The sequence below is a fragment of the Carettochelys insculpta genome, chromosome 2 (genome assembly GCF_033958435.1).
Source record: "Carettochelys insculpta isolate YL-2023 chromosome 2, ASM3395843v1, whole genome shotgun sequence".
Lineage (NCBI taxonomy): Eukaryota > Metazoa > Chordata > Testudines > Carettochelyidae > Carettochelys > Carettochelys insculpta.
The window spans coordinates 241,927,174-241,944,330 of NC_134138.1; the positions used below are offsets into that span (position 1 = coordinate 241,927,174).

At 45.8% G+C, this 17,157-nt stretch overlaps 1 protein-coding gene across 1 annotated transcript in view; it reads left to right on the plus strand.

The window, feature by feature from the left end:
• MALRD1 (MAM and LDL receptor class A domain containing 1) overlaps positions 1 to 17,157 on the plus strand; it is a 532,671-nt gene that overhangs the window by 48,426 nt on the left and 467,088 nt on the right. Inside the window, exons 4-6 of the mRNA XM_074985504.1 lie at positions 3,358 to 3,452; positions 3,534 to 3,695; positions 16,492 to 16,585. Coding sequence (XP_074841605.1) covers positions 3,358 to 3,452; positions 3,534 to 3,695; positions 16,492 to 16,585 — 351 coding nt within the window. The remainder of the gene's footprint in view (positions 1 to 3,357; positions 3,453 to 3,533; positions 3,696 to 16,491; positions 16,586 to 17,157) is intronic.

The following is a 17,157-nucleotide window of genomic DNA, read 5'->3' on the forward strand; positions in this document are numbered from 1 at the left end:
AGGATGGAAACTAGAAGGGTGTAGATAAGTATAGCGATCAGTAGGTTTTCGGTACAGTGTGGTACTGATCAGGCCATCCTTGATTAGTACTGTAGTGTCCAGGAAATGTATCTCTTGCATGTTGTAATTGAGGCATAAGTTGATGGTGGGGTATAGATTATTAAAGTCTCTGTGGAATTCCTCTGTGGAATTCCAGTGTGAATATATAGAGAGGTATTACAGTGAGTGCAAGACTAGGGCGGTGTATTACATGATCAGGAATATTACTGGGAAGTGGCAGTTGGACCTGTGTGTCTCAGAGGGACTGATCGAAGAACTGAAAGAGAGATTTCTGCCAAGCATCAAGAGCAAGACCAATATTTCAAATGAGGAAGTAGACAGAGCAGTGAAATGACTAAAGAACCATAAAAGCCCTGGAAATGGTAAGATCATGGGAGAGATGATCTAATATGGTGGAGAAAATATGATTCAGGAAATACACTGACTATGTAATATAGCATGGAAAGAAGGGAAGGCACCAAAGGAATGGCCAAGATCTGTGCTACTGACAAGACACAAGAAAGGAAATTCATTGGAGTTCAAGAACTACAGAACGATTGTCCTAACAAGTCATCTTGCAGGTGCTGCTGCTGATACTGATGGAGAGACTAAGATTGCAGATGGAAGAACATCTAGTGGATGAGCAAGCGGGGCTCAGGAAAGTTAAAAGTACAATAGAACAGATAGTGGTACTACAATTAATAGCAGAAAAAGCTCAAATAAAGAACAAGGTCATCTACAATTGCTTTGTTAATTTTCAGAAGGCATTTGGCAGTGTAAATCAGAAAGTGACTTCAGCAGTGTTGGAGTTATACAAAGTGGATAGCAGACTGATGCAGTTGTTGAAGGATATCAATAACAGTGCAGAGGCAGTGGTGAGAATGTGCAGAGAAATGGGAAGTTGGTTTAGAATGAGTAGAGGTACGAGACAAGGAGATCCTATATTGCTGAGTAGCTTCATCGCACATCTAGGCCGCGTCTACATGTGCACACTACTTCGAAGTAGCGGCGCCAACTTTGAAATAGCACCCGTCACGGCTACACGCGTTGGGCGCTATTTCGAAGTTGAAATCGACGTTAGGCGGCGAGACGTCGAAGTCACTAACCCCATGAGGGGATGGGAATAGCTCCCTACTTCGAAGTTGAACGTCGAAGTAGGGCATGTGTAGACGATCAGCATCCCGCAACGTCGAAATAGCGGGGTCCGCCATGGCGGCCATCAGCTGAGGGGTTGAGAGATGCTCTCTCTCCAGCCCCTGCAGGGCTCTATGGTCACCGTGTGCAGCAGCCCTTAGCCCAGGGCTTCTGGCTGCTGCTGCTGCAGCTGGGGATCCATGCTGCATGCACAGGGTCTGCAACCAGTTGTCGGCTCTGTGGATCTTGTGTTGTTTAGTGCAACTGTGTCTGGAAGGGGCCCTTTAAGGGAGCATCTTGCTGTTGATTCTGCCCTGTGACCCTGTCTGCAGCTGTTCCTGGCACCCTTATTTCGATGTGTGCTACTTTGGCATGTAGACGTTCCCTCGCAGCGCCTATTTCTATGTGGTGCTGCCCAATGTCGAAGTTGAACGTCGACATTGCCAGCCCTGGAGGACGTGTAGACGTTATTAATCGAAATAGACTTTTTCGATGTCGCTACATCGAAATAAGCTACTTAGATGTAGCATGCACGTGTAGACATAGCCCTAGAGATAGCAATGGATAAGATCAAGGAGGAGGAAGAAGGGATATCTGTGCACAGGAGGAGAATTAACAATTTGAAGTTTGCGGACAATATAGCTATCATTAAAGATGAAGAGAAACTAGCGAGAACAGTGTCGGCACTAAATAAGGAAGGGAAGCAGTATGGACTGATTCTGAACATCGATAAAACAAAAACAATGGTATTTGGAGGTAAGGAAATGGGAAGGAAGATCAGTGTAGATGGGATCAAATGCACAGAAAGTTCACATGTCTGGGGAGCAGCATAACATATGATCTAGACTGTAAGAAGGAAATTGGGACTAGAATAGTGAAAGCAAGAGAGAGTTTGAAGGTGGTGGGTAAGATCTGGAAAAGGAAAGCGATTAACTTAGGAACAAAGCTGAGCATCTTGAAAATGTGTGTATTCATCAGCATGTTCTATGAATGTGAGACATGGGTGATAACAAAAGATTTGAAGAGAAGGATATTGGCATTTAGGGGGAGTTGTTACAGAAAGATCCTGAGAATAGGATGGATGCAGAGAGTCACCAGTGAGGAATTATATTGAAAGATAGAGCCAAAAGAGAACCTACTGCAGAACTAAAAAGCAGTCAGGTAGCACTTTAAAGACTAACAAAATAATTTATTAGGTGTTGCGCTTTTGTGGGACAGACCCACTTCTTTAGAAATGGCTGAACATAGTGCCTTGTTTGTTGAATAGTGGCAGAGAGACATCCGTGTTAGTCTGTATTCTATCAAAACAAAAAAGCAGTCAAGTAGCACTTTAAAGACTAACAAAATAATCTATTAGGTGATGAGTTTTCAAAGAAGTGGGTCTGTCTCACGAAAGCTCATCACCTAATAAATTATTTTTTTAGTCTTTAAAGTGTTACTTGACTGCTTTTTTGTTTTGATAGAATACAGACTAACACAGCTACCTCTCTGTCACTATTGCAGAAGGTTACACAATGGAAGTTACAGCTATTCAGGCATATCTGCAGAATGAACGATGAATGAAAAATCAACACCCTGGTAACTGGCATAAAGGACAGTTTGAATAGGTGAGGCAGACTCCACAGAGAATGGGTAGATAATATAGTAAATTGGTGTGGAGCTAGTCTACAGAAACTAAGCTACTCTCCACAGGATAGGGAAAAATTGAAGGAATAGTGAGGGAGGCATCAGACACCAACAGGCACTAAGCCCAGGGTTGTTGTTGATGAAGATTATAATTCTTTCCACAAGACTCCTGCCTCATTCTCTGGACAGGATGGATGGTGCTCAAAAGGGTGTAGTGAAAATATATTAATATGTACAAAGTACTCAGATGCTACTATAATAGGGTTAGGCATGACGGTGTTTTTAATTCTGTCTTCAGAGCAGGTTTTACGTAATGTACAGTCAATAATGCTGGAGACCACACATTGAATATCTGCTTATTTTTTAACATAGTTTGTAATGTATACCATAAAATATGCTGGAAAAAGTCCTTCTATAGATAATTACTAATCTTTTTTTTTTTCCACTCAGTTACTTTTTCTACTTGCTAAATAATGGATTTTTTTATGTTATGGTCTATAGATTTGTTATAATACCACTGGCTCTTGAACTGATTTTATTCTCTTTTTTTTGTAACAGCCTATTTCCTTTTATTGTCCTCTGAAATGAGCTCATTTCCTGCAACTTTAAGAAGCAGAGTTTTCCTCCCTACTGGTAGTAAACACATTTGCCAGGTATTTGGGACATATCTTCCTATTATTATGTTCTTTGTCATTGTGATTTGCTGGAATAATCAGAACTTTTCTTGGACCTAGATAGCATTTTACTACTGGATTGGTCAAATGAAGGGAATATTGACAGTGGCACTCCGAACACATTCTGATGGTACTTTAAAAAACATCTGGCAAGAAGCAGGAGGGCTACAGAGCCAGTGGAGAACACAAGTGATCACAATCAATAGTACTGAAAAGTTTGAGGTTTGTAAATTGCTTCAATACATATTTATAATGGAGAGGTTAATATATTATGTGAAGACAAATATAAAAAAAAATTTGGATCTGGAAAATAATGTGAATCAAAGAAGGGATCAATGCACATTTTAGCTACTCAATACTAGTATCATTTATTATTGCTGGATCTTTTCTTGTGGTGATGGAGAAACTAAAACTGAAACCAGTATAAAATGTGTTCAAATTTTATACAGAACAATCACTCTTATGAAATCATAAATCGGAATTTGTCCATAAAATTATCCTTTTAAAAGCTGAGAATAGATGTTATATTTTTCAGGCCCCAAAGAAGTCAACTATTTTGCAGTACTGGAGCTTTTTTGTATATTTTTTGCCTATGAACGTCTATAGAGATCAACTAGATAACTATTTACAACACTCAGTCTAGCTTTGAAGCTTTCTAACAGGACATACATACGCAGTTATTTCACTTGCTTCAATTGCTGTACCTTTCTGAAAGGTAGCTCGGTTAGTCTATGTCTAGATTACAGGGTTTGGCAACAAGTTTTCTTTGGTTGAAAGATTGTGGCCAAACTACCAAGCTGATCACAAAAGTGATCTACTCTGTTGACAGCGTGGCTGGACCACCAGGCAGCTCTAGCAGCAAAATGGCCAACTGGAACACAGCGGACAGCACTGCCAGTGTCCCAGAAGCCCTGTCTGTCGACAGACAGACCCTCCATAACATCCAGACCATCTTTCTGTCGACCTATTGCTGTCAGCAGGAGCGTTATTCCTCAGGCAAAGCACCATACAGCTGTTGACAAAAGTGCTGCATTCTTTTGACTTACAGATGCCAGAAAGCCTCGGGAATCTGGATGAGCCATAGGTTTTGTCAGCAAAATGGCTGTTTTGCTGACAAAACCATTTAGTGTAGGCGTAACCTTAATGTCAACATTTTTGTGTTTTATCTATGCAAACTGTTAGCGGTGTAGCCAAAAGCATCAACATTACAAAGTGACATTTGTGACAAAGTCCTGAGCTACCCCTTGTGGCGGCTGTGCTTTACGGCAGTCCAAGAGCTGCCTTAGAGGCTCACTGCATCCCTTTTGCTCTACCTCCCAGTTTTCCTGGGGGTGGGACACAGCCTATTGCACCCTTCTCATCATTGGCACAGTCATAAATGGGAGAGATCCCCCATGGATGTTGGATCTCCACCTGCCCCTTCTGAACTACCCCACTCTCCACTCCCGTCCCTACCTGGCCAGGCCCACAACCTGGCAGGTGGGGGAGGGGTAGCCTTTCTTTCCTTTCCCCTCCTCCCCCATCCTCTCCTTACTCCCCTCACCCCTCCCTTTTTTCTTTTTGTTAATTATCTGTATAGCCCATTACTTGCTCCTGCCTCCCCCTGCCAATGGCTAATGTCCCTGTCAGGGAGTTGTCTTGAGACACCTCCACCCTCCCTTCATCCCCTGTTCTCCCTTCCACTTCTGCTGTGGTGAGTCCACCCGAGGGTGCCAGGTTCTCTGCCCCCACGGTGGCCAGGAGCACAAGCATGGGCTCTGAGGCCCCTGCCACACCTGCTGCGGCACCCTCTGCCGGTTCCACCCCTAAAACAGCCCCCTTGAAGGGAAGGGTTGGGGACCAAAAAGGGTAAGAGCCAACCCTACTGCAGCCACATCAGCTGCAGCTCCCCCTGCTTCCTGTGCCACCCCATTCCCTCCACCAGTGCTGGGGTCCCTATCTCCCCGGACCCCAAGTCTTATGACCAGGTGGCTGCTGCCTCACACTCCATTCTGACTGCTGCTGGGAACACTATCCCCAGCAGCCGTGACCTGTCCCCACCCTCACCAGGAGGCAAGGAGTGCAATGTCCCCACACTGGATCGGAACAGGCACACAGGTGCTGATGCCCCAGCAGGCGCTACAGCTGGGCCTGCAGAGGAGAGGGTGGCAGAACCTGCGACAGGACTTGAACAGGGCCTACCCCGGGGGGTGGGTTTCCTCCCTTTCCTCACTGTTGCATCCTCCTTCTCCCTTCCCCTCTCAACGCTGCCCTCATCCCCTGGCCCCTCCTCTGTCACCCAGACCACCTCATTGGAGGGCTGGGAGCTTGTACGGGGGAGGCTGAAGAAGTGAGGTGTATGTGCATAGCACTCCACCCCGTCTGAAGATAGGGAGGATGTTCCACACAAGGGCCTCAAGGTAAGTAGCAGCCCTGAACTCCCCTCTGGACTCCCAGTTACTGACCTACAGCTGCGGACGGCTGAGGTTGTCGCAGCAGTTGTGGAAGATGCCCTTCCCTCCGACTCGGAATCTCAGCCCAGTGAGGCTACAATGAGTGATCTGTCCAAGCCCGTGCCCACTTCACATTCGGAGGTGGCTGCTGCTCCACCCACTACTGAAGGGAGCCCTGAAAAGACAGGCACCAGCCTCGCCTTCCTCTCCCAGGAGGTCAAGGTCCTGGGTCTGACTCCAGCTGCCTCAGGTGTGGACACTTTGTTCCTGGAGAGCTGCGAGCACGATACTTGTGTCCAGCTGCACCTTCTGTCCCTCTTTTCTCCAGCTTCCTCCGAACCCTTCACTGCCCACACCTCCGCCGCAGACTCATCCAAGGAAGCCACCACCCTGCCCGGCAGGGAGTAATGTTCCAGCCTTGGCCATTGAGTCCCTGGGTGACTCTGGTGGGCCAGAGCTCCCACTGTTCCTGAAACCCCCAACATCAAGCCCCCCAGTGCTGCACCCCTTGCGGCGCTGGAGCCTGATGATGGGGACAATCACCTCCCACTCTAACCACCTCCCTGACCTGTGAGGAAGGAGTGCTCTTTCCCAGCATGCTTGTTGCCCGGGCTCTCAAGCCCCCTCCTATACCCAGTCTTTGCCTCATTCCCGCTCCTGAGCCCACCCCTTTCCTTGATGAATGTCCCACTCCTAACCCTGACTCCTTTCACCTCTCTGCTCCTCCTTCAGTTCCACCTCCTCCACCTCCCTCTCTTCCCCCTGAGCCCTTTCCCTCTTCTGATACCCTCTCCATCCCTATGCCCCATGCTGCTCCTGCTCCAATCCCCACTGTCCCTACTTTTCTCCCGCTTCCTCACCTCATCATGACTACCCCAGGGCTGTATTTCCTCAGGGGGAGGTGTACTTTGCTTCACCCTCTCCCTGCACGTCTGGAGCTGTTCTTCCTCCACCACCTCCCCTTCGCCCACAGCAAGGACTTATCCCCCACCACCCACCTTTGTTAGCCACAGGGCCCACAGAAGGGTCTGGCCCATGGGCATTCAGGGCCCTGAAACCCTGATGTGGCAGCTGGTGTAGGGAAAGGGTGTCTATTTCAGCCACCTCTCAGCACATCAAGGAGGGGTGGCGACCCTATTCTCCCCAAATCTGCAGCTGGAAGTGCTGGGGAATGTTAAGGTTGTGCCAGAACGCCTGCTGTACCCCCGGGTCTGGGTGGAGGAGCTCCCATTGCATTCAGTCAACATCTATGCCCCAGCCTTCGGCTCAGAGTGGGTTAATTTCTTCCAGCAGGCATTGGCCTTCCTTGACACAGTTGATCCTCATGAGTGCCTGGTCCTGGGCAGAGATTTAATTTGCACCCTCGAGGAATGAGACTGTAGAGGGACTGAGCAGTACAAGACCACCGCAGGTGTCCTCCAGGAGCTGACGGACCACTGCTCCCTGGTGGACATCTGGCGCAGCCACTACCCAGATGAAGACACCACATCTATATTTACCAGTACCATAGTGGGCCCACTCCTCCAGTGTGTGGCTGGCCTTGTTCTTGAACCACCACCTGGTGCCCATGAAGGCTTCCCTCTCCTCAGGGAAGCCGGGGCTGGCCTATTGGCACTTCAATAACAGCTTGCTGGAGGACGTGGGCTTCATGGCATCCTTCCAGGAGTTCTGGCTGGCCTGACGTGGGCAACAGTGCACCTTTTCCTCAGCATGGTGGTGCTAAGATCTAGGAAAGGTGTGCATGCAGCTCTTCTGCTGTGACTATACCCGAGGAGCCAGCTGGCAGCAGGATGCGGCAATAGGGCAGCTGGAAGGGAGGTCTTGGAGCTGGAGTGGCATCTGGCCACCAGCCCTGGGGATTCATCCCTCTGTGGCATGTACAAGGAGAAGCAGGAGGAGCTCCTGGCCCAGGGCACCTTTGTGAGATCTTGCATTCACCTCCTTCGGAAGATAGATTGCATCTCCCGCTTCTTCTATGCATAGAAGAAAAAGAGGGGGGCCAAGAAGCACATCCTCTGTCTGCTCATGGAGGATGGCACCCCTATCATGGATCCGGAGGACATGTGTGAGAGGGCTCACACCTTCTACGCCACTCTTTTCTTCCCACATCTGACAGACGCCGATACCTGTAGAATGCTCTGGGACCAACTCCCAACAGTCAGTGTGGGCAACTGGGATTGGCTGGAGCTCCCTCTCACTCTGGCCAAGTTCTCAGAAGCCCTCCATCTCATACCCACCAATAAATCCCCAGGCATGGATGGGCTGACCGAGAAGTTTTACTGCATGTTTTGGGACTGTCAGCATCTGGGACAAGTCCTTACTAAGTGGGGTCCTCCTTTTGTTGTGCAGGCAAGCTATGCTTGTCTTGCTGCCTATAGAGGGGGACCCCCACAATCTTAGGAACTGGTGTCCCATCTTGTTCCTCAGCATGGACTACAAGATCATTGCCAAAGCCATCTCCCTTCACTTGCAGTCCGTGCTGTCAGATGTGGTCCACCAGAACTGTAACTGAACTGTCCTGGGCCTCACTATCTTCAACAACCTTTATTTGTTCCAGGATCTCTTAGGGTTGAGGTGTAGGGATGGTCTGTCATTTGCCCTCCTGTCCTGGGATCAGGAGAAGGCATTGAACAGGGTGGATCACAGTACCTCGTAGGCACTCTGCAGGCCTTTGTCTTTGGACCCAGTTTGTGGGTTTTCTCTGGGTTCTGTACTGCTGCCTCAGAGTGTTTGGTCAAGTTGAACTGGACCCTGACTGTACCAGTCAGCTTCAGGCGAGGAGTGTGTCAGGACAGTCCACTGTCAGGCAGGTGTAAACTCTGGTCATCGAGCCCTTCTTCTGTCTACTTCACAAAAGGTTGACAGGTTTGGTGTTCCACAAGCCAGAGATCCGGCTGGTCCTGTGGGCATACACCAATGACGTGCTTCTCCTGGTCCAGGACCCAGGTGACCTCAAGTGGGTGGAGGCCTGCCGAGCTATCTACTTGGAAGCCTCCTCTGCCCAGGTCAACTGGGTCAAGAGCTATGGCCTGGTGGTTGGGGCTGGGTGGCAGGCAAGCTGCCTTCCAGCCATGTTTCAGGCCATTTGGTGGAGCACAGGTCCGCTGCTCTATCGTGGCATCTTTCTTTCTGCCACACATCCTTGCCCGCCAGAGAACTGGTAGGGTTTAGAGGGCAGGGTGGTTGAGTGGTTGTGGAGGTGGATGGAACTACTCCAGTGCGTCTCCCTGGGATAGAGGGCACTGGTGCTCAACCAGCTGGTCCTGTCCATGCCCTGATACCATGTCAACACCCTGGTCCCACCCCCAGAGTTCCTGACCCACCTCCGGAAGCTGGTTATAGAGTTCTTTTTGGCCAGGACTGCACTGGATACCTGCAGGGGTTCTTCACCTTCCCCTGGAGGAGGGAGGCCAGGGCCTGACATGCTTGTTCACACAGGTTCACATCTTCTGTCTCCATGTCCTGCAGGACTTCTTAACAGAGCAGATAATCTGGAGTGGAGCATGTTGGCGCATGCTTTCCTCCGCAGTTTCCAAAGGCTCCGATATGACCAGCTGCTCCTTTACCTTCCTTTGAGGGGTCATCCACAAGACCTCTCAGAGCTGCCAGTCTTCTACCGGGACCTCCTCCAGAGCTGGTGGCTGCTTGCAGTGACCAGGTCCTTGGGGGTCACCTGAGCAGGGGACGACCTCCTCATGGAGCCCCTGCTACACAACTTTCATTTCCATATGCAGGTGGTGGAGTCCCCCTCGGTGCGCCGGAGGTTGGTCCTGGGAAGAATCATTAGAATTGGAGATGTCTTGGACTATGAGCGGGGAGACTGGTTGCAGGCCCTGGTGTGGTTCACCTCTATCCCTGGCACTTGCTCATTTTGTGACGCAAAACCCAGGCACACATCTATCTAGAGTGTGCCAGGTTACAGTCCCTCTTCCAGCTCCTCCAGAACCTCCTTTTGAGGTTCTGGCTATACGTTTCCCCACACCTCCTGAGCTGCTCACACCCCATCTGTGGCCCCCGCAAAGTCGTGAGACCTCCTTGTTAGCCTCATTCTGGCCGTGGCCAAGGTGGCCATTTACAAGAACAGAGAGGCTGGCTGAGGTGGGGGACTGCAGCTGTGGGGCCTATTTTCATTCCACAATCCATTCATGAATCCAGGCAGAGGTTCTCTGAGCAGCATCCGCTGGCTCCCTCGGCACCTTTGAAGAGCAGTGGGTACTGTCCGGGTCTCTCTCCTCAGCGTCTCCTTTCGGCTGCCTCATTTTAGCCCTATGATCTCCACCCCTGTCCCTGTTTTATTTTTAGTTGTCCACCAAATTTATTTGGAGATCGTGTTTTTAGTGGATCCCCCCCTTTTCAAGGGGGATCTTGTAGCTCAGTTCTCAACAGGATAAGGATACTGTAGTCTGCTGTGGGCCTGTGGTCCCCCCTACAGTGTTTATCCTGTAATCTCTCTGTTCCACCAAATACTGCTCTCAAAAACAGCAGTGTTACTTCTGATCAAATGTCTGATTGTGCAATATACTGTTACTGTCTATGGCAATCATAGTAGCAAATCATTTGATGAGGTCTTTGCCCTGAAGCTGAAGGATGCTCATTACTGCTTGATTTGTAAAAGTGGCCTAAATTTTCAAAGCAGTACAAGCCTTGCCAGCTTCCTGTGGCACAACTCTATAATGTACATGTGCAGCTCTGAGTGTTTGGGGGTATCTGACATTACTGGATGCCCAGCAGACTGAAATTGTGCTAGCGAGTAAGATCAAGTCTCACATTTGCTTTTCTGTCGCCTGTTGTTTTTTTGAGAATTAAATAGAGTAAGGGGTAAGGGAGATTGTTACTAGAATACAGAATTTTTCCCTGCAATCATAACTAGTTTACTGGTTTGCATGCATTATATCCTTCTGATGGCTGTTCTGGGCACATTGGCTGTGTCTACACTAGCCCCAAACATCGAAATGGCCGTGCAAATGGCCATTATGAAGTTTACTAATGAAGCGCTGAAATGCGTATTCAGCACTTTATTAGCATGCGGGTGGCTGCGGTGCTTCAAAATTGACATAGCTCACCGCCGCGCAGCTCGTCCCGATGGGGCTCCTTTTTGAAAGGACCCCGCCTACTTCGAAGTCCCCTTATTCCCATGAGCTGATGGGAATAAGGGGACTTCGAAGTAGGCAGGGTCCTTGTCGAAGAGGAGCCCCGTCAGGACGAGCCGTACGGCGGCGAGCCACGTCAATTTCGAAGCACTGCGGCCGCCCGCATGCTAATGAAACACTGAATATGCATTTCAGCTCTTCTTTAGTAAACTTCAAAATGGCCATTTGCGTGGCCATTTTGAAGTTTGGGGCTAGTGTAGATGTAGCCATTGTGAGATGAGTTGATATTCACAGCCCAATCCCTAGAGGACGGGTGTACACTTTATGAAACAGATCATCATTACTGCTGAAATGTCGCTGTTTTTAGGACTTTAATAAGAGTAGCCAAGGATCTGAACAAGCACTGGGACTGTCAGCAGAGCTATCACTAGGATTAGAGCCTGGGGTCTTCTGGCTCCCAGGCCTACACATCTAAATATCGATCTTCTGTAGTTCAATTTAGTACACCTTGTGGAGATGTGCTAAATTGAATTTACAAAGTACCTTTGTTGACCATAGTACTCCTGCCCCTCCTTAGGAGTAAGGGAAGTCAACAGGAGTGCAGGCTCCCATCAACATCCCTTAATGGGGATGGTGTGGAAGCCCAAATTAAGGTACATGGACCTTAGCTATATTACTGATGTAGCTGGAATTGTGCACTTTAATTTTACCTTCCCCTTTAGTGTAGACCTGGCCTCAGCAGTTGCTTAGTGCCCTAAGAAAATTAAGGAGGCTATTTATTTGCTTTATATTATAAGAACTTGCCTGTTTTATTATTGCAGAGTGGAAGGTGGTGGAGAGGGGCTAGCTCAGTCTCATAAATACACTCTCATCCTTGGAATCTTTTCCTCCAGTTCCCAAGGGAAGCATATGTCAGAAATTTGTGGGAAGGCCTCCGGCACCTTATAGACTAACAGATTTTTTGAGCATAAACTTTCGTGGGCAAAGACCCACTTCATCAGATGCATCTGATGAAGTGGTTCGTTGCCCACAAAAGCTGATGCTCAAAAAATCTGATAGTCTATAAGGTGTCCCAGGTCTTCTTGTTGTTTTTGCAGATACAGATTAACATAGCTACCCCTCTGAAATGTGTGGGTAACTTTGCAGTGTAAATGTCTTTCTGAACCCTTCCTATGGATATTTGAGGACCTGAGTCTCCAGGGCTGTCAAGATGACATTATTCAGGAGCACTGAACATGTGCAAGAATGAAAGGTAGAAAAATAACCATTGTGAAATAATTAGTCAATAGCCATATCGGCGTCTTGCCAACCACAAGGATTTTGATATATTAAGATCTGCCCCACTTTAAGCTGCCCATCAGAATGAACTCAGCACATTTTTTGACTAGCAGAGTTCTTTGATAGTGGATTTTTTCATAGTTACTCCATGCTGCAAGCCTTGCACATTAAATGACATCCATTTTTGTGAGGCAGAGGATTGCTCAGGATAAATGTGATTGGTAAGCTGGATATGATCCCTGTGATTCAGTCCTGCACTTGTCATTTGTTTCTTTTTTTGTATTGGTTGTGTTAGGTCCCATTTCTGCAGTCTGATTGCACAGACTGGGATCTTCCTGCATGGGAAGATGGTCGACTTCATTGGCAGTCAGCATGTGCAAAGGGTCCAGCCATACAAAGCAGAACTGCCAGTCAGAGAAAAAGAGAGCCTGTCATAATCTTAGATCACTGTAATATCTCTGTATTGGTGCCACTGGCACTACATGGTTAGCAATAGTAGGTCTGGTAGTGAGGCATTGTGATGCATTCATTGTTATCTTTATGGTAGCAAATGCTATTACTAAGTTTAACAAGATATTTTCATGCTATTGATTTCCTTGGCCTTTTGGGCTGAATGTTTCCAAGCCTGGTCTCAGGGAACAGGTAAATACTCACTGCTCGCATTTCCAGGGGAGTCATTTCACTTGTCATTGAGTTAAATGAACTGAGAGGGAGATGCAGTTTTTGCCATTTGTGAAGACCTTTGTAACAATTAAAACAAATCAGTAGTTCAAGTTATGCAGTAAGCACTTAACACTATCATTTTGAGGAAGAAACTCCTGCCAAGTCTGAGAGAAAAACACAGACTTGGCACTCTTGAAGTAGAAAGGTTTAAAATTGGTATTGAATCTACTCTTTGGAGGTCAACTGTGTCAGGTCTTTCACGAATACATTTTCAGGATTTTTTTTCTTTCCTTAGTTTTGTATTAGGAGGTAAGACAAGTTCCCTGCATGTCCTAAGTCATTGAAGGTTGGGCAAACAAGCATAAAATATTTTGTTTAGAATAGTGACATGAGGGTAAAGTGAAGGAACTATGCAGGAATGGAACAAAATTCCATAAACTTACAAATCTGCTCATGCTACTACTTGTAAACACAGTCCCAGTGTTATACAATATCTGCTTTTCCATTCACGTGCTTTATAATGCAACGTGTTCAGTCAGAGTAATATACATCAATCTAAAATAATCCATTGTATGAAAAAGTACATCTTTCAAAGAGTCATGTGAATTTGGGCATATTTGACCCTATGCAACCTTTGATTATATTAATCATCAATGCTGCTATAAAAGTACAGTGACATACAATAACTATTGACAGGCCCAAGGACGGGGAAGCAAAGGAGGCCAAGATTCAAAAGGCTGGGGCTCCTGGATGTCACTGCTGCTACAGCAGGAGTGGCAGTGGGTGGAGCCCTGGGACTTTTAAATCATTGTTGGAGAGCCACACAGTGCTCCCTGGGCTAGGTGGCTCTGAGGGCTGCCTGTGACAGAGGGGACCAGCGTGGTATGCTCTGGAAGGTGCTGATGGCTGGTTGCCCTCAGCCCTGTCCCTTCCTCCTGAGGTCTTGACCATTATGAGAGCACAGAGCTCTCCCCTCCACCTTGCCCAGGGGCTCGGCAAATCTGTCAGCCCCCTTGAGTATTGATGATCTGTAGCTAACTTCTTTTGCCTGGCTAGGCTGCAGGGAGGTGATGTTATTATAACCTCTTGTATAGTCTTAAAAGTAGTCTTCAAAAGATTGTGAGCAAGAGCTTGCAATCAAACTGCTGAGGGAGGTTACAAAACTCCTCCTTAGACAGACATTCATTCTCAGCAAGGATTTCTTCTCTGCAATAGTTTTCTTTCATATGCATACACTTCATATCTTGAGTTTCTTTGTCCTATGATATTATGCACTTTCCTATGATATTATTCAGAGTCCACTAAGGTCATCTATTTCCCCAGAGAAGGCATCTAACATATTTTTAAAAAATAAGTGCCAGAGTAACCAGTGCATATCACATATTTCTTTTGTGCAACTCCGGCAACACAAAGCAGCTGTAAACCCAGTTTGGAGAGACAGTTAAAACAGCCCTATGACTGTTTTGCCTTTCTGATGTAAAGCAGTCAGAGCGTACCAGAGGATATGAGCCAAAAGGTGTTGGTCCAATAGCCCTTGATGACCATCTGCTAGAGAAAGTATTTAATGGATACATTTAAGGGTCTTCCCTTACATATGCCTGAACATGCATACACTGTTTTTATGCTTGATATGATCATCTATTATTTATTATTAGTCACAAAAAATCTCTGTGTGAGTATTTAAGGGTGATAGCAGTAGGGCAAAACTGAATAGTATTTTATATGGGAATTATGTGAAATATGATTCTAAAATCACCTCTGTTTTTTGTTAAATCATAACAAGACATTAATTACTGCTCTAATATAACCCAAATCATACAAATTCATTCTATCTCTACTCAGATTAGTCGGGGAGTAAAATCAGGATCGCTATTTTAAACCAGTCAATTTCAACTACATACACAATGATAATTGTGAAACAGTCTAACATTTGCTGTACTGTTTTATTTTTAAACATTTAAACTCATATGTTTTATTTTCCAAGTTATGATCCTGTGCTGAATATCATTTTGGAAGCATATTTAAAATGCTATTCTCAATTAAAAGGGTGAAAATGACTATATTATAATTACAACAACCTAACTAAACCAAAGTTTACTAGATATAGTTAAATGTTTTGCAACATATGTATAAAAGAGAGGTTGTCAAATGGAATTTCTGTTCCACAAGAAATTCTCGTGCTTCAAAGTTTGTTTTCATTACAAATGTGAATAAAACATTGCACTTAAAACAATTGCTGCATTTTGCTAATGTTGATAGCTCAGCAATGAAATCCTATGTGCTATGATCCCAAAATGTTTTTTGAAATACAGATAGAGTTCACTAGAAGATAATATAATAATCTATGGTATAAATAAATTACAAAACAAGGGCTTGCAGGCCTAATGTCTTTACTGTTAAGTTTTGCAAGCATATTATAAAATCGTCTCTGAACGTTAAAACTAATATTGGATGCTTTCTTGATTTAGTGTTATCAGTTTTACACTTAATATTAAAACAAGGTTGTGCTCTTAGACATAAGCCTCTATAAGCACAGGTATAGCATCACCACATCTTAATGGGCTTGGGGAACTATGATTCAGTTCCTTCCTTATTGCCTCACCAGCCTTGCTACCAGGGGAAGATAATCTTCTGCTGCCTCTTGCCCATAGCAAATTACTTCTCTTCCCACACCATAATCTCAGTTCAGATGCAGTATCCCTCTCACAGTAAGGAAACAGCAAAGCCTAGTTTCTATCCATTTCCTATCCATCTCCAGCCATGCCCTGCTGACCTCTCTGGTGAAGAAGTACTGGCTATGGAACCCTGCTTTCCCCGCTTGGCATGAGTCCTAGATGAGGGAAGGCAGCCCAGGAGAAGTGTGTTTGTGTGGTCTTATTCCCCTTCTGCTCCCGTGTGGCCATATAGGCTCATTTACAATCCAGTTCTAAATCACTAAAAGAAATGCAAGACATATGTGCACAGTTTCTGTGGTACTATAGAAGTATGGGAGAGTACCTGTTTTGAGACATTTGAGATTAACATCTGATAATTTTTTGTTTCCCAAGATGCAGTTGATAGCTACAGTTTACAGGCTGGAATGGCATGCATTGTTCTGCCACTGCTGCAGACTTCTGCCTGGTAAACTTCAAAAATGAAGAAGAAAAGAATCTTGCCATCCACAGGCTCTGGTGGAAGGGGGAATTTGATGATCCAATATGTTTTTTCTATCTTTTAGCCACTACGATCCTCTTTTTTATTGTGGTCTGCATGGGACTTTTGGTTAAAGTCCACTTAGCTTTGGATTGAAAGCATGATTAGGATGTATATCCACAGTGACAAAAACCACAGTAATGATCAAAAGCCAGGCTGTTACTCCACCAAGATCAAGCACAGGCATGACCTGAGTTACTTTATTTCTGGTGGAAATTCAGCCATATATTCTTGTCTGATGAGACTTTGTTCATGTGACATTAACAACTTCAGGGAGTCTGTCACACACACGTGTATTTTTTTTTTCTTTTGTATGTGAGAGGCAACGCGAATGACTTTTCCTCCTAACCTGCTACTAAACAGGTTGTCATTCAAGGGACACTTGAAAGCTGGGGACCGGATGCCACCATTGCTATTGATGATATTTCTTTCAGTGGAGGATGTTTTCCAGAATTTGGTAAGGATCCTTATTTAACTGCACAAATAATTCTTTCCTTTGGAAGCCAAAAGAAAAAATGCTAAGAGGCAATTATGTACCCGCAAATGTCTTAACTTAATCATTTTAATGTGGCTCGTATTTTATTACTGCAAACTATCTGCTGCCAGAATTCTTAAACACTGCTACAAAGAGGGACAATAAGTACTTTAAAAAAATCTGGCATATTTTAAATGCCTGAGGAGCTTTCTGCAGAAATGCCACCACAAAATCTTCAATGGGTAGGAAAGATCTACATTCACTCTTTGAATGAAAATTAACATTTTCAGCCAGGTTAGAGAGAGCTGTGGAACTGATCTTTAAAACAAAACAAAACTCCAACCAAACAGAAAAAAGTTTATAAACTTTTGGAAAATGTTAAGACCCTGATTCTCAGCTGCACTGTGGTTACTTTGTGCTACTCTTCTGTCTCTAAGCAGCCACTAAGTCCGCTGAGGAAAATTAGAGTAGCTGCCTTGCTGCTCTTAATTACACTGGGGCTGTGTCTACTCTAGCAAGTTCTTTTGAAATAGTTTTGGGAAGAAGGGGCTCTT